Genomic DNA, 24,791 nt, shown 5'->3' with positions numbered 1-24,791 from the left:
ATGTTAGACCTAAAACCATTAAAATCCTACAAGAAAACCTAGGCAATACCATTCAGGACATAGGCGTGGGCAAGGACTTCATGTCTAAAACACCAAAAGCAATGGCAACAAAAGCCAAAATTGACAAATGGGATCTCATTAAACTAAAGAGCTTCTGCACAGCAAAAGAAACTACCATCAGAGTGAACAGGCAACCTATAGAATGGGAGAAAATTTTTGCAACCTACTCATCTGACAAAGGGCTAATATCCAGAATCTACAATGAACTCAAACAAATTTACAAGAAAAAAACAAACAACCCCATCAAAAAGTGGGCGAAGGACATGAACAGACACTTCTCAAAAGAAGACATCTATGCAGCCAAAAAACACATGAAAAAATGTTCATCATCACTGGCCATCAGAGAAATGCAAATCAAAACCACAGTGAGATACCATCTCACACCAGTTAGAATGGCCATCATTAAAAAGTCAGGAAACAACAGGTGCTGGAGAGGATGTGGAGAAATAGGAACAGTTTTACACTGTTGGTGGGACTGTCAACTAGTTCAACCATTGTGGAAGTCAGTGTGGCGATTCCTCAGGGATCTCGAACTAGAAATACCATTTGACCCAGCCATCCCATTACTGGGTATATACCCGAAGGACTATAAATCATGCTGCTATAAAGACACATGCACACGTATGTTTATTGTGGCACTATTCACAATAGCAAAGACTTGGAACCAACCCAAATGTCCAACAATGATAGACTGGATTAAGAAAATGTGGCACATATACACCATGGAATACTATGCAGCCATAAAAAATGATGAGTTCATGTCCTTTGTAGGGACATGGATGAAACCGGAAAACATCATTCTCAGTAAACTATTGCAAGGACAAAAAACCAAACACCGCATGTTCTCACTCATAGGTGGGAATTGAACAATGAGAACTCATGGACACAGGAAGGGGAACATCACACTCCAGGGACTGTTGTGGGGTGGGGGGAGGGACAGCATTAGGAGATATACCTAATGCTAAATGACGAGTTAATCGGTGCAGCACACCAACGTGGCACATGGATACATATGTAACAAACCTGCACATTGTGCACATGTACCCTAAAACCTAAAGTATAATAATAAAAAGATTTAAAAAAAAATAGTCCAAGGACCTTGTTATAGGCGGAATGGTGTCCCCCCAAAAGTATATATTGAAGTCCTAATTCTCAGTACTTCAGAATGTTACCCTATTAGAAATGCCTTTAGAGAGGTAATACAGTTAAATCAAGTGAGAATGAGGCCATCAGGGTGGACTCTAATCCAACATGACTAGTGTCCTTACAGAAGGGGGAAATTTGGACACAGAGACAGATGTGCATAGAGGGAAGATGTGAAGACTCACACACAGGGAGGAGGCCATGCGATGATTGAGGCAGATATTGGGCTGACGCACCCACAAGCTAAGGAATGCAAAAGATTGTCGGCAGACAGCAGAAGCTGGGAGATGGGCACAGAACAGACTCCCGCACAGCCCTCAGAAGGAAGCAACCATCACAGACTCCCTGATTTTTGTCTTCTGGACTGCAGAACTGTGAAACAATAAACTTCTATTGTTTTGAGCCATCCAGTTTGCAATACTTTGTGGTAGGTAGAGGAAATGGGGACAGGTCTCCATCATTACTTTTGTCTCCTCCCGAGATCTAGAGATCCTGGGAAAGGGATCCAAGGCTCAGGAATCTAGAGGACACAGCCAGTATTCCATGACAGGCTAGAAGTTTTTCAGATCTCTAGATTCTCAGAGCCACTGGCCTTTTCTTTGCCTCCCTCCTGGTAAGGGCCACTTCTCTGGCTGAGAAGGGTTTTTGTTTTTTTTTTTTGTACAGGGGCCAACAGCAAGGAGAGTGGACTTCTCAGCCAGAGGCATCAGCTGATCATCGATGATGCCATTCACACCTAATGTCTGGATGTTAAACGCACCCACATTCCCTAGATGCTCTTGGGAGTAAGATTGAATATTGGAGTTAAGAAACTAATTTATAAAAGAAAAGTCTGCAGATAAAACCAGATTCCAGGGGTGTCCTTAGGATCTGGACTACCTAAAAGTGATCCAGCCAAAGTCACCAAGTTGTAAACACTGCAGGGATCCTTAGAGGTGATGCTGTCAAGATCACTCGTTTTACCCAGGAAAAAAAAGAGGAAGAGCTCAGGAGGAAAAATGATTTCTCTTAGGCCACAGCCTGCTCAGTGGCATGGGCAAAAGCAAGAATGACCATGACTCTCCCTCCAACAGTGAGAGCAGCTAGTTTCTTACACCAGGCCCCATGCTAAGTGGTAATATGGCTCATCTCATCTACCCCTTACAGTGACTGGCAGGGATTGGTAGACCCACTTCATAGTGAAGAAATGGAGGCTTAGAGAGATTAAATGTTGTGCTTAACATTAGGTAACCAGTGAGTGGTGGAGCCCGATTCCACCTTGGCCAGTCCAACTTCAGAGCCTCCTGATTCTTAGTTGCTCCTCCCTGTACCTATTTTGGGTCCAGGTCATGCACAGCCTCTCCATGCACAGAGCTAGGCAGCAACTGAAGAGAGCATGATGGCTTCAAAGGTAGGGGGTTGGGGCACCCAGTGAGGATCACGAGCCTTATTGCTGATCCCAGGCAGAGCCACATGCACTCCCTGGGTTGGCACAGTAGCCCACGGCCAGCCTCTGCCGGTGCTTTCCAAGAGACAGGGTTTTCCCCAGCAAATGGGGACTTCCACCACCTTTGGGAGGGAGGCTGCCACTGATTGGATGTCCACCTGAACACTTCCAGATCCTAGGAGACAAGGCCCAAGGTGGGAAGACGACTACCGATGTTCTTTCTCCCAACCCGGCTAAAGAACGTTGGGTCAGCAGAGGACTGCAGGATGGGGTGGAAAGAGCTGTGGAGTTGGAGAAAGCTGGGATCCAGGATCTGCCACTTCCTGGCTACGTGCTGAGGTTGGTTACTTAACCTCCCAGAGTCTCACTTCCATTGCACAGAGCCCATGGGCTGCTGGCAGGGTTACAGACAGGGTGCAAAGCAAGCAGGCTGACCCCGCCATCCGCTCCCTGCAGAGTCTGGCCCACGCAGGATACTCAACAGGCATTTGTCAATGAATGGAAAATGGAAAGTGAGCATAGTGCTGTCAAAGGAGTGGCTGTGACCCAAGGGTGGTGACAAAGTCCACATTTCAGGATTGCTGTTCTATAGAGCATTGCAGTGCTTTGGGCTGTGTGGCTCTTGCTAACTCCCTTGGGCTTCTCTCAGAGTCCTATTATCTGGTCAGAGACAGTCACCCAGCAAAGGGCCAGTGCCTCATCCTAGAGTACCTCTCAGAGCCCTGGAGGATGCTGCAAGGCCATCGGGCAGGCATTTCCTTACGGCCCCTGGGACATTTCTACCACATGATGTCCAGCTTCTCGGTGAACACGTCCCAGGACGGGAACCCACTGCTTCCCACCCTCCCTTTCTGTCTTGGGGAAAACTTGGAACGTTAAGAAGTACTAATTCTTTAGCAAAATCTGCTTCTCTGTTACTTTCCTCATTGGAGAAACAAAAACATTAGAATTGTTTTCCCATGTGACAGCTTTCTGTTTCTCTTTAATTTTCCCAGGAGAACTTTCCCTAGGGCCCTAGGGACTTGGGAGTGAGTAATACTGCACTCCAGGAGAAAGGAAAACAAACACTGAGAGAGTGATTGATTATCTCTCCATAACATTTTTTTTGAGAGGTGTAGCAAGGTTTATTGCTCATTTGCCGAGTGCCTGTTATCTGCTAAACATTTTGTTCCATTGTTATCTGGCTTCTATTTTTGTTATGGACAAATCTGTCTGTTTAATTGCAGTTTCTCCGTAGCTAACGTCTTTTCTTTCTGGTTGCATTTTTTCTCTCTTTGCCCTAGCTTTATTGAGGTATAACTCGTTTGCAGAAAACCGCACATAATGGATGTAATTTAGTGAGTTTGGGCATATGCATGCACTCATGTTACTGTCACTACAATCCAGTAACAAACATAAAGTTTGCTTGTGTCTATTTTTTGTGGGGGGCGGTGGGGAGGTAAGGATACAACATGAGATCTGCCCTCTGAACACATTTTGAAGTAAATATCTTCCTATTGACTACAGGCACTATGTTGTACAACATATCTCCAGAAGTTACTCATCTGTATAACTGCAACTTTACACCCATTGTATGAAAATTCCCCACATCCCCCTGCCCCATCCCCTAGTCAACATCACTCCACTGTCTATTTCTGTACTGTTCCATAATATCTCTTTTTTTTTTTTTTTTTGAGACAGAGTCTTGCTCTATCACCCAGGCTGGAGTGCAGTGGCATGATCTTGGCTCACTGCAACCCCCACCTCCCGGGCTCAAGCAATTCTCATGCCTCAGCCTCCCGAATGGCTGGAACTACAGGCGTGTGCCACCACACCCGGCTCTAATTTTTGTATTTTTAGTAGAGGTAGGATTTCACCATGTTGGCCAGGCTGGTCTCAAACTCCTGGCCTCAAGTGATCCACCTGGCTCAGCCTCCCAAAGCGTTGGGATTACAGGCATGAGCCACTGTGTCTGGCCTGCTTCATAATATTTTTTTTTTTTGAGATGGAATCTCACTCTTGCCACCCAGGCTGGAGTGCACTGGTGTGATCTTGGCTCACTGCAACCTCCGCCTCCCAGGTTCAAGTGATTCTCCTGCCTCCCAAGTAGCTGGGATTGCAGGTGCTCACCACCACGTCTGGCTAATTTTTGTATTTTTAGTAGAGTCGAGGTTTCACCATGTTGGCCAGGCTGGGCTTGAACTTATGACCTCAGGTGATCCACCCGCGTTGGCCTAAGTGCTGCGATTACAGGTGTGAGCCACCGTGCCCAGCCTGCTTCATAATATTTGAGTTCAAACTTTCATTTCTTTTATTGAGGGTAGGGGGCACACTCTGATTTTAAACTAAATTGAAAAAGGGAAAATGTGTTGGCCTGGAGGAAGATTAAGCAACTTCCCAGTGGATGACAAAAACTCCGTGCCATCCCAAATTGTCCATACACCAGGCTTGAGTCAGTTTTGGCCACATCCCGCCAAAGCTCTCCTTCCCTGCAGTGGTTTGAAGGGCCTCTAGGGCTGGGGAACTTGCTGAGACCCACAGGCCAGGTATATATTCCCCAAGCTGCTTGCAGGGAGGCTCAAAGGCAGTAGGAATGCCTTTCCTGCTCCTGGTCTATCAGTGCATATTGACCAGGAAAATTTAATAGAATCAGAGCAAATGGAATTGTATTTTAAACTCACTGGGCAGATTCCCCAAAGTGCTTACATGTGTGGGGGTGGGGGTGGGTTTGAATGCCAGCTCCACCACTTTTTACCTCAAAGACTTGCATGAGCTACCTTTCTGCACTGCCTTTTCATCAGCCCTAAATACAGAAACTAACGTGAAGCCCTGCCCAAGGAGAGTCTGAGCTCAGACTCGCCTAACCCTGCCCCCACCTGATGGTTTGTCTCTACCTGCCCTGGTAGCTGAAGACAAAAGACATAATCTTTTGGAAGCTCTGTGGCCCTGCCCATCACCTAAGAAACCCGAGTACTCATCCTGGCCAATGTAGGGCAGAATTATATCCCCTTCTACTACTGCAGCTGGCGCTCTCCTGAAAGCACCACCTCCTGGCTGGAGGCCAACCAACTCAAGCCATTACAGCAACTCATAACAGAACAACCTTGCTTCAAAGGAGCAAACAACAGCTAATGCCACTGCCTGCAACATCCTGGCTAACCAGAGGTCCTGAGTCTATCCAGGTGGCAATTTTACTGCTGGTGTCACCAGCATTTGAGAAAACCAGTGCACTAAACAAAACTACAACCAAGGACTCCCAGAGTCCACTTCACTCCCATGCCACCTCCACTGGAGCAGGTGCTGGTATCCAAGACTGGGAGACCTGAAGATGGATCACATCACAGGACTCTTTACAGACATTCCCCAGCAGCAGCCTGGAGCCCAGTAGCCCCACTGTGTGGCTAGACCCAGAAGGGTAATAATAACCACTGCAGTCTGGCTCTCAGGAAGCCCCGTCCCTAGAGAAAGGGGGAGAGCACCACATCAAGGGATCACCCCATGGGACAAAAGAACCTGAACAGCAGCCCTTGAGTTCCAGATGTTTCCACTGAAACAGTCTACCCAAATGAGAAGGAACCAGAAAAGTAATTCTGGTAATATGATAAAACAAGGTTCTAAAACACTCCCATAAGATCACACTAACTCTCTAGCAACGGACTCAAACCAAGATGAAATCTGAATTGCCAGAAAAAGAATTCAGAAGGTTCATTATTAAGCTACTCAAGGAGGCACCAGGAAAAGGTGAAAACCAATCTAAAGACATTGAAACAACAAAAAGGATATGGATGAAAAGTCTCTAGAGAAATAGATATCATAAAGAAAAGACAGTCACAACTTCTGGAAATGAAAGACACATTTAGAGAAATGCAAAATACATTGGAAAGTTTTAACAACAGAATCAAACAAATAGAAGAAATAGCTTTGAGCTTGAAGACAAGGCTTTTGAATTAACCCAACCTGACAAAGACAAAAACTAATTTAAAAAAATGAACAAAGCCTCCAAGAAATTTGGGATTATGTGAAATGACCAAACATAAGAATAATGGTGTTTTTGAGGAAGAAGAGAAATCTTAAAGTCTAGAAAATTTATTTGAGGGAATAATCAAGGAAAACTTCCCTGGTCTTGCTAGAGATCTAGATATCCAAATACAAAAAGCTCAAAGAACACCCAGGAAATTGATTGCAAAAAGATCATCACCTAGGCATATGGTCATCAGGTTATCTACAGTCAAGATGAAGGAAAGAATCTTAAGACCTGTGAGGCAAAAGCATCAGGTAACCTATAAAGGAAAACCTATCAGATTCACAGCAGATTTCTCAGCAGAAACCTTGCAAGCCAGAAGTGATTGGGATCCCATCTTTAGCCTCCTTAAACAAAATAATTACCAGTCAAGAATTTTGTATCCAGTGAAACTAAGTTTCATAAATGAAGGAGATATAAAGTCTTTTTCAGACAAACAAATGCTGAGAGAATTCACCACTAACAAACTAGTGCTACAAGAAATGCTAAAAGGAGTCCTAAACCTTAAAACAAAACCCCAAAATACACTAAAATAGAACCTTCTTAAGGCATAAATCTCATACGACCTATGAAACAGTAACAGTGAAAAAAAAAAAAACAAGGTATTCATGCAACAACTAGAATGTGAATAGAACAGTACCTCACATCTCAATGCTGACATTGAATGTAAATGGCCTAAAGGCTCCGTTTAAAATATACTGAATGGCAGAATGGATAAAAATCTACCAACCACGTATCTGCTGTCTTCAAGAGACTCACCTAACACGTAAGGACTCACATAAACTTAAGGTAAAGGAGTGGAAAAAGATATTCCATGCAAATGGAAACCAAAAGTGAGCAGGACTAGCTATTCTTATAGCAGACAAAGTAGACTTTAAAGCAACAACAGTTAAAAAAGACAAAGAGGGACATTATATAATGATAAAAGAATTAGTTCAATACAAAAATATTCAATCCTAAATGCATGTGCACATAGTACTAGAGCTCCCAAATTTATAAAACAATTACTACTAGACCTAAGAAATGAGATCAACAGCAACTCAATAATAGTGGGGACTTCAACACCACACTGACAGCACTAGACAGGTCATCAAGACAGAAAGCCAACAAAGAAACAACAGATGCAAACTACACCCTAGAACAAATGGGCTTAACAGATATTTTCCTAATGTTCTACTCAACAACTGCAGAATATACATTATTTTCATCAGCACATGGAACATTCTCCAAGATAGACCATATGATAGGCCACAAAACAAGTCTTAATAAATTTAAGAAAATTGAAATTATATCAAGTACTCTCTTGGACCACAGTGGAATAAAATTGGAAATTAACTCCAAAAGAAACATTCAAAATTATGCAAATATGTGGAAGTTAAATGATACACTCTTGAATGATCCTTGAAATCAAGATGGAAATTAAAAAATTACTTGAACTGAACAATAATAGTGATGCAACTGATCAAAACCTCTGGGATACAGCAAAAGCAGTGCCAACAGGAACGTTCATAGCATTAAGTGTCTACATCAAAAAGTCTGAAAGAGCACAAATAAACAGTCTAAACTCACACCTCAAGAAACTAGAGAAACAAGAACAAACCAAACCCAAACCCAGCAGAAGAAAAGAAATAACAAAGATTAGAGCAGAACCAAATGAAATTAAAAGAAAAAAACAACTCAAAAGATAAATGAAACAAAAAGCTGGTTCTTTGAAAATATAAACAAAATTGATAGACCACTTGTGAGATTAACCAAAAAAAAAAAGAAGAGAGAAGATCCAAATAAACTCAATTAGAAACAAAATAGGAGATATTACAACCAATACCATAGAAATACAAAAGATATTCAAGGCTACTATGAACACCTTTATGAGCACAAACTAGAAAACCTAGAGGAGATAAATAATCCTGGAAATATACAACCTTCCTAGATTAAACCCGGAAGAAACAGAAACTCTTGACAGACAAATAACAAGTAGCAAGACTGAAAGAGTAATAAAAAAATTGCCAACAAAAAAAAGTCCAGGACCAGGTGGATTCACAGCTGAATTCTATCAGACATTCAAAAAAAGAATTGATACCGATCTTACTGAAACTATTGCAAAAGATAAAGAGGGAATCCTCCCTAAATCCTTCTATGAAGCCAGTATTACCTAATACCAAAATCAGGAAAGGATGTAACAAAAGAAAAATAAAATTACAGACCACTATCCCTGATGAATATAGATGCAAAAATCCTTAACAAAATACTAGCTAACTGAATTCAAAAGCATACCAAAGAGATAATCCACCACAATCAAGGGGGTTTTATACCAGGGATGCAGGGCTGGTTTAACATACACAAGTCAAATGTGATACACCACATAAACAAAAGTGAAAACAAAAATCATATGACTATCTCAATAGATGCAGAAAAAGCATTTGACAAAATCCAGCATCCCTATATGATTAAAACCTTCAGCAAAATTGGCATAGAAGGGACATACCTTGAGGTAATAAAAGCCATCTATGATAAACCCACAGCCAACATTATACTTAATGGGGAGAAGTTGAAAGTAGTTCCCCTGAAAACCGCAACAAGACAAAGACGCCCACTTTCACCACTTTTATTCAACACAATACCGGAAGTCCTAGCCAGAGCAATCAGACAAGAGAAAGAAATAAAGGGCATACAAACTGAGGAAGTCAGACTGTTGCTGTTTGCTGACTATGTTGATTATATACCTAGAAAATCCTAAAGACTCATCCAAAAAGCTCCTAGATCTGATAAATGAATTCAGTGTTTCAGAATACAAAATCAATGTACACAAATCAGTGGCACTACTATATACCAATAGCAACCAAGCTGAGAATCAAATCAAGAACTCAACTATTTTTATAACAGGTGCAAAAAAACAAACAAACAAAAAACCAACTTAGGAATATACCTAACAAAAGAAGTGAAAGATCTCTACAAGGAAAACTATAAAGCACAGCTGAAATAAACCATAGATGACACAAACAAATGGAAACACATCCCATGCTCATGGATGGGTAGAATTAATATTGTGAAAATGACCATACTACCAAAAGCAATCTATAAATTCAATGCAATTCCCATCAAAATACCATCATCATTCTTCATAGAACTAGAAAAAACAATCTTAAAATTCACATGAAACCAAAAAAGAGCCCGCATAGCCAAAAGCAAGACTAAGCAAAAAGAACAAATCTGGGGGCATCACATTATCTTACTTCAAACTATATTACAAGGCTATAGTTACCAAAATAGCATAGTACTGGTATAAAAACAGGCACATAGACCAATGGAACAGGATAGAGAAACTAGATATAAAGCCAGATACTTACAGCCAATTGATCTTTGACAAAGCAGACAAAAACATAAAGTGGGGAAAGGACACTCTATTCAACAAACAGTGCTGGGATAATTGGCAAGCCTCATGTAGAAGAATGAAACTGGGCCCTCATCTCTCACCTTATACAAAAATCAACTCAAGATGAATAAAAGACTTAAATCTAAGATGTGAAGTCATAAAAATTCTCCAAGATAACATCGGAAAAACTCTTCTAGACATTGGCCTAGGCAAAGAGTTCATGACCAAGAACCAAAAAGCAAATGCAGCAAAAACAAAGATAAATAGATGGGACTTAATTAAACTAAAAAGCTTCTGCACAGAAAAAGAAATAATCAGCAGAGTAAACAGACAACCCACAGAGTGGGAGAAAACATTCACAAACTACGCATCTGACAAAGGACTAATATCGAGAATCTACAAGGAACTCAAACAAATCACCAAGAAAAAACAATCCCACATAAAGTGGGCTAAAGACATGAATAGACAATTCTCAAAAGAAGATATATGAATGGCCAAAAAATATGAAAAAAATGCTCAACATCACTAATTATCAGGGAAATGCAAATCAAAACCATAATGCAATACTACCTAACTCCTGCAAGAATGGCCATAATTAAATAACCAAAAAATAATAGATGTTGGCATGGACGTGATAGAAAGGGAACACTTTTACAATGCTAGTGGAAGTGTAAACTAGTAAAACCACTATGGAAAACAGAATGGAGACTCCTTAAAGAACTAAAAGTAGAACTACCATTTGATCCAGCAATCCCACTACTGGGTACCTACCCATAGACCAAGAAGTCATTATATGAAGAAGACACTTGCACATGCATGCTTATAGCAGCAAAATTCACAATTGCAAAAATATGGAACCAGCCTAGATGCCCATCAACCAATGTATATATTATATATATATATATATATATATATATATATACATACCATGAATAATGAAATAATGGCATTCACAGCAACCTGGATGGAGCTGGAGACCATTATTCTAAGTGAAGTCACTCAGGAATGGAAAACCAAACATCATATGTTCTCACTCACAAGTGGGAGCTAAGCTATGAGGAAGCAAAGGCATAAGAATGACATAATAGACTCTGGGGACTTCAGGGGAAGGACGAGAGCGGGGTGAGGGATAAAAGAGTACACATTGGGTGCAGTGTACACTGCCCAGGTGATAGGTGCACCAAAAGCTCAGAAATCACACCTAAAGAACTTATCCATGTAACCTAACACCACACGTTCCCCCAAAACTATTAAAATAGTTTGGAGTGTGACTGTAAGAATGAGATGAGTCAGCACATGCACAGTGCCTGAGCAGGCCTGGAACAGTGAGTGCTCAGCAGTGCTACTCTGTGTCACCGCCCCAGACCCCCCCAGCCCAACCCCTCCTGAGATGCAATTAACACCCACTGGCATGAACATGTGGGGCCCCAACAGAAAAGGTCAACTTGGAAAGGCAAGAAGCAGGAGGCCAAGTTCTTCTCCATATAGAGAGCAGTAAGCAAGTTCAGATGCAGTATCTATTGGTACTAATGCTAGAACCCTGTTCTAGGGGTGATATTGTTAGGCTTTGTGTCCCCACCCAAATCTCATCTTAAATGGTAATCCCCATAATCCCCACGTGTCAAGGGAGAGACCAGGTGGAGGTAATTGAATCATTGGGGTGGTTTCCCCCAAGCTGTTCTCCTGATAATGAGTGAGTTCTCCTGAGATCTGATGGTTTTATAAGGGGCTCTTCCCTCTTCCCTCAGCACTTCTCCTTCCTGCCACCTTGTGAAGAAGGTGCCTTGCTTCCCCTTCGCCTTCCGCCATGATCGTAAGTTTCCTGAGGCCTCCCCAGCCATGCTGAACTGTGAGTCAATTAAACCTCTTTCCTTTATAAATTACCTAGTCTTGGGCAGTTCTTTATAGCAGTATGAAAACAGCCTGATACAAGGGGCTTTCATTTATATTATCTCACTTAATCCTGACAAATACAGACAACTGTTTGTAAGCATTATGAACAGAATTATATCCCCCCTAAATTCATATGTTGAAGCCGTAATCTCAAAGGTGACTGTATTTGGACATAGTGCCTTTAAGGAGGTAATTAAAGGTGGGGTAATTAAGTCCTAATCTCTTAGGACTGGTGTCCTTACAAGAAAAAGAAGAGACACCAGCCATGTGAACACACAGAGCAAAGACTATGTGAGGACACAGTGAGAAGGTGGGTGTTGGCAAGCTATGAAGAGAGGCCTCACCAGAAACCAACCCTGCTGGTGTCCTGAGCTTGAACATCTAGCCTCCAGAACTGTGAGAAAATAAATTTCTGTTGTTTAAGTGACCCAGTCTGTGGCATTCTGTTCTGGCAGCCTTAGCTGACTAATACAGTAAGTATTAAGGTTATAGAAAGAATAAAGTAAAATGTATAGGCACGTGGGTGCTCTAGAATTTTCCACCATCCAGCCTCCATTTTCCACTAGGGCAGATGGGTCTGAATGCCCAGGACATTTGCAAGTTGGTTTTCCTTTTGCTCCTTCCTTGAGTAGCTCAGAGGACATCAAACTTTCTCTAGGGTTATACACAATGAACCACGTCTTCTCCTTTACTGGTGAGACAGGAGTTTCACGGGAAATTTTGATTATATGTGAGTCCACCTAACACTCTGGCTTTTAACCTCTGCACTTCTGTGAAGTGTGAACCCAGGCAAGTCATGCCCACCATGGCCACCTTTCAGTTCCCCTTGAGTATGTTGTTTCTTCTGTCTGGAATGTTCTTCCCCTCCTCTCTGCCCAGCATGCTCCCGCATGTTGGTCTAACCCTTTGGTTTTCAATCCATCCATTATTTCTTCTTATTATTTACTTATTTATTATTTTTTTTGAGATGCAGTCTTGCTCTGTGGCCCAAGCTGGAGTGCTGCTGTGCGATTTCGGCTCACTGTAACCTCCATCTCCTGGGTTCAAGTGATTCTCCTGCCTCAGCCCCACAAGTGGCAGGGACTATAGGCATGCACCACTATACCCAGCTAATTTTTGTATTTGTAGTAGAGACAGGGTTTCACCATGTTGGCCAGGTTTGTCCGAATTCCTGACCTCAGGTGATCTGCCTGACTCGGCCTCCCAAAGTGCTGGGATTACAGGCATGAGCCACTGTGCCTGGCCCCATTACCTCTTTAGGAAGTGTCCCCTAAACCTTAAACCGCTATTTAAATCCTCAAATTCCCATATTCTATACTCTTAACGGCATCAAAAAACATGTCAGTGTAGCAACTTCCGTTTTTGTTTGATTAAAGATTGGTTAAAACTTCATTTCCCATTAGACCAAGGGCTCCATGAGGGCAGGGACATGCTGGGCACACTGCCTTCCAGAGCCTGGCACACTGCAGACATTCCACAAATACTTGATGGATGAATGAACCAAGTCACTTATTAGGAATGTCTCTGGGCTAGTGACTTCATCTCCTTGGGGCCTACATGCTTCCTCTGAAAATGAGGGGGCTGGATTTCATGGTGGCTAAGCCTCCACAAGTCGCCCAAAGCACAGTAAGAATTCCTAGGGTGAGAAGCTCCAGAATTAAGTAAATGGAAGTGGTATCAGTTAACTCCCTGTTAGGCATGAGGGAAGCCACACTAATGGGCAGTCCCTGAGAAGCATCACCAGTAAATATCTGGTGACAGATTCTCCAACAGGCCTTTCCCTTGAGTTTCTCACACACGGGAAGCAAACTGTGTCCAATCCCTCTCCTCTTGCTGCTGTCAACCATTGGAGCTAATGAGTGATGGGAAAAAATGAGGGCAAGCAAAAGGATTGAAATACCAGATCCCAACTATCTTTTAAAATTCTCTGGTTCGTTCAATAAACCGTTATTCAGCATCTGCTCTGAATCTAAACTAGGGATTCAGAGATTAATGGGATATGGTCCCTGCCGGTAAGGGTCTGGTACAGGAGAGAGGGAAACAGATGACAACAATATTTTCATTCATTCACTCATTAATTAATTAGTTAATTAATTTGTTCATTCATTCATTCATTCATTCATTCATTCATTCAAATATCTGCATTTGGACAGCTAATCTGAACAGAGTGTGAGGGCATACCTCTTCTGGATCTTAAATTGTAACCAGAATGCAACGCTTAGCAGCCTTAAAAATTTTAACCAAGCCAAATCATGGAAAACACCTTTCTGACATTTCACAATTTTTTCCCCTTCTCCAAAGTCATCCCTAATCATCAGGAGTTGGAAACTGTTGACAGAAATCAGGAGGCAGCGAAGGTGGTGGCTGGAGCTTTGGAGTCAATTTTAGACACTGGCTGAGTGAACTCTGGCAGGTTCCTGAGCCTCAGAATTCTTTGTTTAAAATAAATGGGAAGGCGGCTTGCACATGTAGGTTGGTGGGAAGGTTCTGAATCAGACAACATGTTGGAAAAGCCACTTCTCCCCCTCCTAGCTCCTCCGGTTTCTGTGTGCACTGCTCTCATGAAACAGGTGGTTCTATGTCCATTTCTCACCTTTATTAACTGAGATTAGGTAGGGGCTGTGTCTTGGTCATTCTGGCAAATCCATACAGACTAGCACAGTGCCTGGCACAAAGAGGGCTCTCTAAAGTTCTTGTTGAATGAATACATTGTGGATTAGTTTCCACTCCCACACAAAATCAAGAAATGACCACACTCTGTTTGTTCTGGCTTATGCTGGTGGTGCCACTGTTGGAGAGGGCAGGGCCATAGTGGCTGGGGTCAGGCACTGGCCTGACAGTTGAGAGGTGCCCTCCAAGGTCTTCCAGCTGTTGGCTGAGGAACACAGGGCAAGTCACTCATTTTCTCTGGCCCTCAGTTTTGCCCTCTGTAAAATGGGGACAAGGCTGTACCTACCTCACAGGGTGGGCATGAAGTTGAAATGACTTAGTAGACGTGCTTAGAAGGCAGCTGAGCACACAATGGGTGTCAATCAATGGGAACCCTCACTAGCAATAGTAACGGAATATTCCATTTGACCAAACATCAAGGCTGATGTCTGACGATGTCTTGCTCAAGTACATTGACTCATTTTTCCGAAAACAAAATCTAATTTTCAGCCTTTTCCTAGGACAGGTCCCTCAATGGAATGGCTCAAACATTGTTCAGACACAGGGACTGAATCAAGACAACACAATTCAAAGGCTGGGAAGTATTCCTTATCTTTGTGTCTAACCTCAGGGCCGAGGTGAGCCTGGACTGAGTCAAATGCTGTCCTAAGCCTTGCAGAGCTTAGAGAGATTTGGTTGCAGGAGATGCTTAACGCCTACAGAGGAAATCTAGTCCTAGAGCCAGCTCTCAGCTGCTTGCTCAAGTTCCTCCCCCTTCACCCTCTTGTGCATCACATAACACCTTTTATAAAGTCGAAACCATGAATTATTTCAGGATTATTATGTGTCATAACTGAACTGAACTGCAGGTTCCTAAATAAATAAGTATTTAAATAGGGACATCACTGAATATTTATGAATTCAAGAGACTCATGTGTTTGGTTCATGAAAACTGTGAAGCAATTTGGAGAGATTTTTTTTTCCCTTTAAATTGAAAGATTCCTTTAAGGAGTGCCTCTGTCCAGGATGTGGGAGAACCTTCAATGCCACCCCTAGTGCAGATGGCAGCCCCTTTCTCAATACAATGGAACTCCAATGGTGGGGCGCGGTGGCTCATGTCTGTCATCCCAGCACTTTGGGAGGCTGAGGCGGATGCATCACCTGAGGTCAGGAGTTTGAGACCAGCATGGCCAACACGGTGAAACCCCATCTCTACTAAAAAAAATACAAAAATTAGCCAGGTATGGTGGCACGTGCCTGTAGTTAAAGCTAGTTGGAAGGCTGAGGCAGGAGAATCGCTTGAACCTGGGAGGCGGAGGTTGGGGTGAGTCGAGATGGCACCACTGCACTCCAGCCTGGGCCATATAGGAAGTCTCCATCTCAAAACAAAACAATGGACCTCCAAAATATCAGGGAGCCATCAGGGATATCTGATGTTGCCACATGAGGAATAGATCTTAGCATCCTGTTTAGGGATGTTTTCTAGCTCACAGTTGGGGCATTTACCATAATTAAACATAAAGTGGGGTTCCTGCATGGTTTTTTTTTCTTTTTTGCGAACACAGCTAGTCCCTGTCCTGAGAAGGGGGGTATCAACTAGAAATGGGGAATTTCTGTCAGAAATAACGGGGTAAAGATGGCAGGAGGAAGAGTGAGGACTCTGGAGACAAGCTCATGTGTTGGCTGGGTGAATGTGGGTAAGTTCTTTGGTTTCTGAGTCTGTTTCTGGGTTTATAAAGTTATAGAGAAGCTACCTCCCTAGGAGAATTAAGTAAGGCCATGTATGGTCAGAGCACCTACCTCGACCTCTGCTATTCAGGTGACCTTCGTTCATCATTCCATCCTTCCTCCCCAAAGGTTTTCTGTATGGTTTTAACATTCCCTCCCTCATTACTGTCTTCTTTGGGCCACTGGGGCATCAGGCAGGGTAACATCCCACCCCCATGTGCATTTTCAACTGGAGGTGGTGGTATAGTTTGGGAGAGAAGAGATGGGGACGGGGGCCTCAGGGGCCTCTGGAGAACTGCCGCCCCTAGACAACCTCTCACTCAGCCATGGGGCCCTGGAAGTGCCATCTGAGCTTACCGTGGGATACAGAGACACTGAGCATCTTTCTATTCAAATTCAGCAAACATAACTTGTTCAGAATAGCTTTTGTCTGTTATGGAAAACCATTGAGTTTGCTTTCAGTTTGCCTCCTCTTATCCTTTACCAAACCCAAACTCTACCTTTTGGCTATGCCCAACCTCTTTTCTCACTGGTGGCATTCCTTTTCTTATCTCTGGACCTTGGCCTGTGCTGCTTCTTCCATGTGGACCCCTCTTTTCCTTGTCTGTGCACTTGGCTAACTCTTCTCATCCCATGAGTCGGATGTCCCTTCCTCCAAGAAGCTCCCTAACCTCCCACCTGGGTGTTCCTCCTCTGAGCCCCCACACAGAGCCGTGCCCTTCCCCCTCGTAACACATATCACACTGACGAGTAAAGGAAAGTGTGATTTCCTCTCTCCTTGGCCTGCCCGAGCTCCACAGTGAATGGGTACTGTGTTGTCTGTCTCCCTCATGGCACTGTTTCTAGCGTGTGGAGTAGCAGCAGGCATACAGTAGGCGCTCAGAGGTACTGTTGAATGGAACTGAACCCTATTGTCCTCTCTGGGGAGGGAGGAAAAAGCAACCACGTAGGCAGGTGTCATGGATGGGAAAAGATCAAGGGTACCAAGATGGGAGGTCTGGCGTGGAGGCTCACGCCTGTAATCCCAGCACTTTGGGAGGCCAAGGTGGGTGGATCATCTGAGCTCAGGAGTTTGAGATCAGCCTGGCCAACATGGCAAAACCCCATCTCTACTAAAAATATGAAAATTAGCCAGGTGGGGTGGCACATGCCTGTAATCCCAGCTACTTGGGAGGCTGACGCAGGAGAATCGCTTGAACCCAGGAGGTGGAGGTTGCAGTGAGTTGAGATCGTGCCATTGCATTCCAGCCTGGGTAACAGAGTGAGACTCTGTCTCAAAAAAAAAAAAAAAATCACTCCCTCATTTTAATGAGGGAGGTATCAGCTAGACTGGTAGGTTCTTCTAAGGTGGGAAAATGGCCAGAGGTGGCCAGGTAAAGGGGGGAGGTTGCTGTCATTGTGACCTCAGTGCACTTCTATCCCCCTCCTTTCACTCGTGCTCTCCCCTTTGGGTTGTGCCCACACCCTTGACACACAGGCATTTCCTCCTGCAAGTGGGAGGAGAAAAGAGAATGGAGCATGATGGCATTCTGGGATTGGCTGCTCGTTAAAGTGCTCTTTTAATAGCGGATGGAACTGGTTAAAACAAGGTTTCTAGAGAATTTCATATATTTGTCAGCTGCCTCATTTTATTACTGAATCAATGAGTTAATGAGCGACGTGGTCAGCCAAAGTTATCCAAGTTCATTAAGACAGAGGTGTGGTAATTTCTAGGGCTGCCTTTGGGACCTTATCAATCATTCTGGAGGTTCTTACCTTTATTTTATCCTTTGTAAAGATAACTTGGGAGGCCCATTCCATGGTCTTTTAAGTGACCTCTGGAGAAGCCTACCTGGGCAAATCGTGCATCTTCCTCCTTGTAATATTTCCTTTCCCTCCCGCAGCCCTCCCCCTGCCACTGCCCCCATTTCTCAACTCACCACCAAGCTGCTGTGCTTCAGGCCTCGATTTGCACTGACCTCTTAGGAAGCAGAATACCAAGGGCTTCAGTGGCATGTCCCATTATGGGGATGACACGGCCATTAGTAACCATGGAAACCGCCCTTCCCCCCAGCTTGTGTGACTCTACAGGCCTAATTTACACCCAGCTCTTCCAGATTTGAAGGGGTTATGGGGACCCAAACACAGTGGCACCTTCCTTTAGCCCTGACAAGGCAAATATCAAGCACTTTCAAAGCCTTTTCAGATTAGAAGAAATAACCTCAGGTCTTTGATTCAGTAAACTTGGATATGTATTCTTAAAAAATCCAAAAAGAAAAGGGGGAAAAAAAAAGAAAAAGAAACAACCTCTTCATGTTTGGTGTTTTTACAGCAACAAACACAAAACACACAGAGGGAGGATGTGTTTTCTAACAGTCAAAACTAACCTTCAGAATGGACAGGGCTGAAGGCTGGTGCCCAAACGGGCCACAGCCATTGGTGCTGCCCCCTGGGCACAGCCTTACAAATGAGGACATAGGTTCCATCAGCCTCTATTTTTCTTCCTTTTTCAAAGAACCTTTACAAATAACTCATCAGCCGGGCTCAGTGGCTCATGCCTGTAATCCCAGCACTTTGGGAGGCAGAGGCAAAGGAATTCCTTGAGTCCAGGAGTTTGAGACCAGCCTGGGCAACAAAGTGAGACCCTGTCTCTACCAAAATATTAAAATATTAGTTGGGTGTGCTGGCAGGTGCCTGAAGTCCCAGGTACTTGAAAAGCTGAGGGGGGAGGATCGCTTGGGCCCAGGAGTTTGAGGCTGCAATGACCTATGATTGAGCCGCTGCACTGCAGCCTGGGTGGCAGAGCAAGACTCTGTCATTAAAAACAAAACAAAACACCAAAATCAAAACCAGACCCTTCCACTACAAGAATAAGTATGTGAGGTAATGCATATGGGAATCAGCTTGACTGAGCCATCCCACGATGTAAACATATTTCAAAACATCATGTTGTACGTGATCAATATACATCATTATTTGTTAATTACAAGAAAAAGAAGCCACCGTCTATGTCAACATCTCTGTACCCTACAATCTATATTAACCCTGGCAACGAAAAGAAAGCAAGCTGCGTTCTCCCCTGCTGCCTGGGTGAGCAGGTGGAATTACCTGTCTAGGCCTGGCCAGCCTCTGCAGGGACGCAGTCGGAGTCCGATTCGGCCAGTTCTGCCACACCTTCTGCCGCAGCCTGACTCCAGCTATCTGATCTGTCTGAGATGGCATCCTCCTCCCCGACTGTCACCTCCACATAATCCACAACGCTAGACTCCTCGTTCTCGTCGCTGCCCTGGCCGTCCCGGCTGCTGCCCTCTGACCGGTCTGAGGTGGCCTCTGAGGGCTTTGCTGGCAAACAGTCTTTTGCTGGCTCACTGCTTACTTTTACCCTGGGCACCAACTTCTCCAAGTCCTCTTCGCAGAGCTTTTTGGGGTCCTTGTAATATTGTGGAACCACGTCACCCCCGTTCTTTGGGCTCTCGGCCATGGGTTTTGTTGCTTTCCTTGCTACGGCATCGTAGCCGTGATCATCTGCCACGGGCTGGTGCTGGTACTGCTCCATCCACTTCACGGTTCCCGTCTTCAGCAAGCATCTGTTCTCCTTGAACCAACGCACAATCTCAGTTCGGACCAGGCCAGTCTTGGCTGCTAACTGGTCATACTCCTGGGGAGTAGGCCACTGGGTTCTTGCAAACGTGCTCCTCAGGAGATGAACCTGTTCTTGACTTTTTGCAATTGCTGGCGAAGGGCTGGGCAGAGAACTGGTTAACTGGGCACCGGAGAGCTGGTTGAGTCGAGACAGAGCACCATTGGGGGCTCCCACATCTTGGCCTTTTTTGCCAGACCCCATGGAATCCAAGACAGCTTGTTCCATGCTGTCTCGAAGTTTCCGCCTCTCCGAGAACCAGGAGTCGATCTCTCTCCTGCTCAGCTTGGTCTCCACCCTTAGCCGATCCAGTTCTGCTTGGGTAGGAAAAGAACTTTTTAAAAAGCTGTCTTCCAAGATTTTAACCTGACCCTGTGTTTTCTCTTTGAACTTCTGGGGGGCAAAATCTGGGTATGGGTGGTACGTGCGACTGTGTCGGGAGGCCGCGATGGCCAACTGGTCTTTGGCAAGGGATTCGCTGGTGATGTGGACGATGCCCCTTTGACACCGATATCGGTGGTCACTGAACCACTTCTTGATCTCGCTCCTGGCAAGGCCAGTCACCTCGATGAGCCGGTAAACCTCAGCATCGTCAGGGAACTGGCTCTGGAGAAAGCTGGCCTTGAGATGTGCTATTTGCTCCTTTGTCTTCTTGCGGTCACTGGCTGGCGTGAGTGGGGGGTTGGCCACCTTGGGTGGGGGCTCTGGCACCTGAGCGATGTGTGGACGCTTGGGTTCGGGGGCAGCTTGGGGAGTCACCAACGGTCTCTTCTGGCCGTGGTTGGTGACTCCTGCCACAGCAAGTGTGATAGGGGAGCAAGAGACGGTTGTTGACCCGCTGGTCACCTGAGTCAGCACCAGGCTAGTCTGGCCGAGGATCTGGCACGGTAGAGCCGTCTGGAGGATGGGCTGCGTCACCTTTGTGGGGGCCAACTGGGCGGGCAGCACAGTGATGGTCGGGGGTACTGACTGGATGGTGCCATTGAACATCTTCTTCCGGGCCTCCTCCACCTCTTCTGGGGACCAGCTGATGCCGTGCTTTAAGCGCTGGGTGGCAAACCAGATTCTGATGTGCTCCTCTGGGTGTTTGGAGGCAGCTGTCAGCCAGGACAACTCAGCCTGGGTCGGGTAAGGAAACTTGTTGAAAGAGTTGATCATCGTGGCATTTGTATCCAGGGCAGAGTTGTATTTGGTAGTATTTAGTGGAACGGGGACCTTGGGCACAAGGTTGATATTTGGTGGCAGCTGTACAGAAGGCATGACGTGTCCTAATGTGTCTTGGAGGAGCTCCACACTGCCAAGTCTCGAGAGGATCTCAGCTGTGTCTGTCACCAGGCGGGCGGTCCCTTCCACGTGGTTCTCGGGGGTGATCTCTTCGGGCTTCTTGGGCACCTTCTTGGCATCTGTTTTTGGTTTTCCGGGCTTCATGATGGGGGTTTTACTCACCGAGATCCCGGAATCACTGTCACCAGTTCCAGGGCCGCTGGTGGTGATGGACACGACATGGTTGGTGGCTTCGATGGACTGTTCCAAGACAGTTTGATTATTGCGTTTAATTAACTTCAGCTTGAAGTTGGCCTCCCCGGGATGGAACTTGGAGTTGTGGTCGGACAGGGAGTCGTACTTTTTGGTTGTGAAGTTACATTCTGCACACACGTAGAGGGGGTTGAGAATCACGTTGGGATGCTGCATGTCAACGTGCTCCGTGAACTCGTTCAGGTTTTGTGTGGAGTAGGGGCAGTATTTGCACTCATAACCACCTTGGAGTTTTTTGGACTGGCTTTCCCCCGTAGATTTCACCTCTATCACTTCATTTTCTTTGGAAGAGTTTTCAAGTTCTGCTGCCCAACTGTCCTTGGCCACGTCAGGCTGTGGTGTGCCGATTCCTTTCTCTTTGGCCCTGTCTACCTCCTCGGGCACATCTTGTTCTACTACTTGTGATGTCCGAACCATGCATGGAGTTGTAGATTTTCGTTTGCTAGCCATGCTGCCTGTGTGCAATGGCTTATTTTTGGAGGGGGGTAAGGAGGAGGCAGTGAGATTCTTGGAACGAATAAGGTGAAAGGCTTTTGGCTTTATTCCCCCTCAAATGGCTTTGGCTTTCCTTATGTGCTGAAGTCTACTGTTTGAGTTTTCGGAATGAATTCAGCACAGAAAATTGCAATGGCACCAACCGCTAAACACACCAGGAAGCATCATATCTGTGGACAAGAACAAAGACAGGGTCAGTGTCTCTTCATAACGCAAAAGAAACTGGCACTTCTTTATGAGTTTTCCCATGACCCATCCCAACAGGCACCCAAATAGAACACCTATGTATGCACAGATGGCGTGAAAGTGCTTATAAACACAAAAAATCACATTCTTCTTCTCTTCCTTTTTTTTGGAAGGAGGTGAAAACAGGCCCAAACCAAGCAAACATGGATGAGGGTCACCATTTCATGCTTAGAGACACAGGAATACAGGAAACGTAGACAGGTACTAAAATCCTCTGAAGCAGTGAGAGGGAATGTCGCGGATAGTGTGCTTGCAAGCCACTTTTAGGTATGGTACCTCGGAAGCCAGATGTGTCCCCAGGGCTAGCAAGTGAAATTTATTCAGGTGCTAGAAAACAGATAATGAACATTTTGCTTACCATAAAAGCAAAATCAAGATAGAAAATCGAGAAAATGCAGAAAAGTATAAAAGAAAGAAAAAAGCAATCACCCTCCCCAGTATTGCAGTTTTATAGTTCATCTCACTTAAACAGTTTCCCATTTCCATAGTGAGCAAAATAATGATTTTAAAAATCATTATTTCATCACGTGATGAAATCATCATGTGTGGTATATCCCTATAATGCATGTTATTACATTGTAGGGATAGACTACACATGATATGTTCAGCCATTGGACTTCTTTTTTAAAATTTTATTTTAAGTTCTGGGATACATGTGCAGAATGTGCAGGTTTGTTACATAGGTATGTATGTGCCATGGTGGTTTGCTGCACCCATCAACCCGTCATCTAGGTTTTAAGCCCTGCATTCATTAGGTATTTGTCCGAATGCTCTCCCTCTCCTTGTCCCCCATCCCCCAACAGGCCCCGGTGTGTGACATTCCCCTCCCTGCGTCCATGTGTTTTCACTGTTCAACTCCCACTTATGAGTGAGAACATGTGGTGTTTGGTTTTCTGTTCCTGTGTTAGTTTGCTGAGAATGATGGCTTCTAGCTTCATCCATGTCCCTGCAAAGGACATAAACTCATTATTTTTTTATAGCAATTGGACTTTTGTTGGACATTTATTTCCAGTTTTTGGCTCTTATCAACAAAACTGCAGTGAATACCCTTAATCCTTATTTTTGATAACTACCATTGGATGGATGCCTAGAAGTGGTTCTCTTGACCCATATGTATGGCAGAGTTTTGGCCTCAATTGGCCTTTTCTTTGGTAGTGTATGAGAGGGCTTGACTCACAATCCAGCCTACGTAAAATACTACTGTTAAAAAGCCTTGCTGATTAGATAGGGAAAAACAGTTTTTTGGATTTTTGTTTGTTTCTGAGACAGGGTCTGGCTCTGTCACCCAGGCTAGAGTGCAGTGGCACAATTCTAGCTCACTGCAGCCTCTATCTCCTGGGCTCAAACAATCCTCCATCTCCTAGGCTCAAGCAATCCTCCTGCCTCAGCCTCCCGAGCAGCTGGAACTATAGGCACACATCACCATGCCCAGCTCATCATTTAATTTTTATTTTTAGTACAGACAGTGTTTTGCCATGTTGTCCAGGGGTTTTGCCATGTTGTCCAGGCTGGTCTCCAACACCTGGGCTCAAGTTATCCACGTGCTTCTGTCTCGCAAAGTGCTGGGATCATGGGCGTGAGCCATGCCTGGCCAAGAAAACTGTTTTAATATGCTTGTAGGCTTTTCTTGATTGACAATAAGGTTGGATTGTTTTCAAAGATTTGCTCACTATTTATATTCTTTTGTGAATTGTCTGCTTACGTCATTTTTATATTTAGACATTCAGTGGTTTTTATTATGAATTTGCAAGAGTTCTCTTTACATAAATAATACTAATGCTTTACTAAGTTTGTTGCAAAACTTTTCCCAGTCTATCATTTACCTTTTTTTCTTTTGAGATAGAGTTTTGCTCTTGTGGCCCAGGCTGGAGTATAATGGCATGGTCTTGGCTTACCACAACCTCCGCCTCCCAGGTTCAAACGATTCTCCTGCCTCAGCCTCCTGCGTAGCTGGATTACAGGCATGCGCCACCACGCCAGGCTAATTTTGTATTTTTAGTAGAGACGGGGTTTCTCCTTGTTGGTCAGGCTGGTCTCGAACTCCTGACCTCAGGTGATCCACCTGCCTCGGCCTCCCAAAGTGCTGAGATTACAGGCATGAGCCACTGCGTCTGGCCCTATCATTTACCTTTTAGTTGTGCATATTATATATTTTTTAATGTTTAACATGTAGAAATTTTAATTTTTAGAGAATAGATTTACCAATTTTTTTCTCTTGTAGCCTCTTTCATTGTGATTTTATATTTAGAAAGTGATTCCCTGTCTTGATAGCTGAAATATATTAATCTACATTTTCTTAAGACTATTTTAACTTTATTTTTTGCATTTAACTCATCTGGTATTGAATTTATCTTGGGTTAAGCTGTAAGACACAATTCTAACCATTTTTCTTCAGTTACCAACCATCTCAGCAGCATGCATTATTATTTTCTTTCTAACTAATTTTTGAGAAACTTCCTTTATCATACACAAACTTTATATCTACTAGAGTTGGTTCTGGGTTATCTAATCTGTGTATCGATCTAGGTATTGAGTATTGCACTTACGCCTTGCTTCTAAAAGAACTTTCGTATGTTTAGAGTACATTTTTATATCTAGTAGAGTTCCTTCTCATTACTCTTTC

At 44.2% G+C, this 24,791-nt stretch overlaps 1 protein-coding gene across 8 annotated transcripts in view; it reads right to left on the bottom strand.

The window, feature by feature from the left end:
• ZHX2 (zinc fingers and homeoboxes 2) overlaps positions 1-24,791 on the bottom strand; it is a 261,988-nt gene that overhangs the window by 68,158 nt on the left and 169,039 nt on the right. For 7 of the 8 annotated variants that reach the window (XR_009215031.1, XR_004370998.2, XM_032760349.2 and 4 more), the window contains one exon: positions 19,360-22,092. Coding sequence is in view for 6 of the 8 variants with exons in the window: in XM_032760349.2 (XP_032616240.1) it covers positions 19,364-21,877 (2,514 nt within the window). In the remaining 2 variants the exon portion in view is untranslated. Of the gene's footprint in view, positions 1-16,684; positions 16,703-19,359; positions 22,093-24,791 lie in introns of those variants that run through there. The other variant, XM_058444623.1, reaches the window with a different exon arrangement.

Source organism: Hylobates moloch, unplaced genomic scaffold (genome assembly GCF_009828535.3).
Source record: "Hylobates moloch isolate HMO894 unplaced genomic scaffold, HMol_V3 SCAFFOLD_9, whole genome shotgun sequence".
NCBI lineage: Eukaryota > Metazoa > Chordata > Mammalia > Primates > Hylobatidae > Hylobates > Hylobates moloch.
This window is presented reverse-complemented; position numbering and strand designations above follow the sequence as displayed.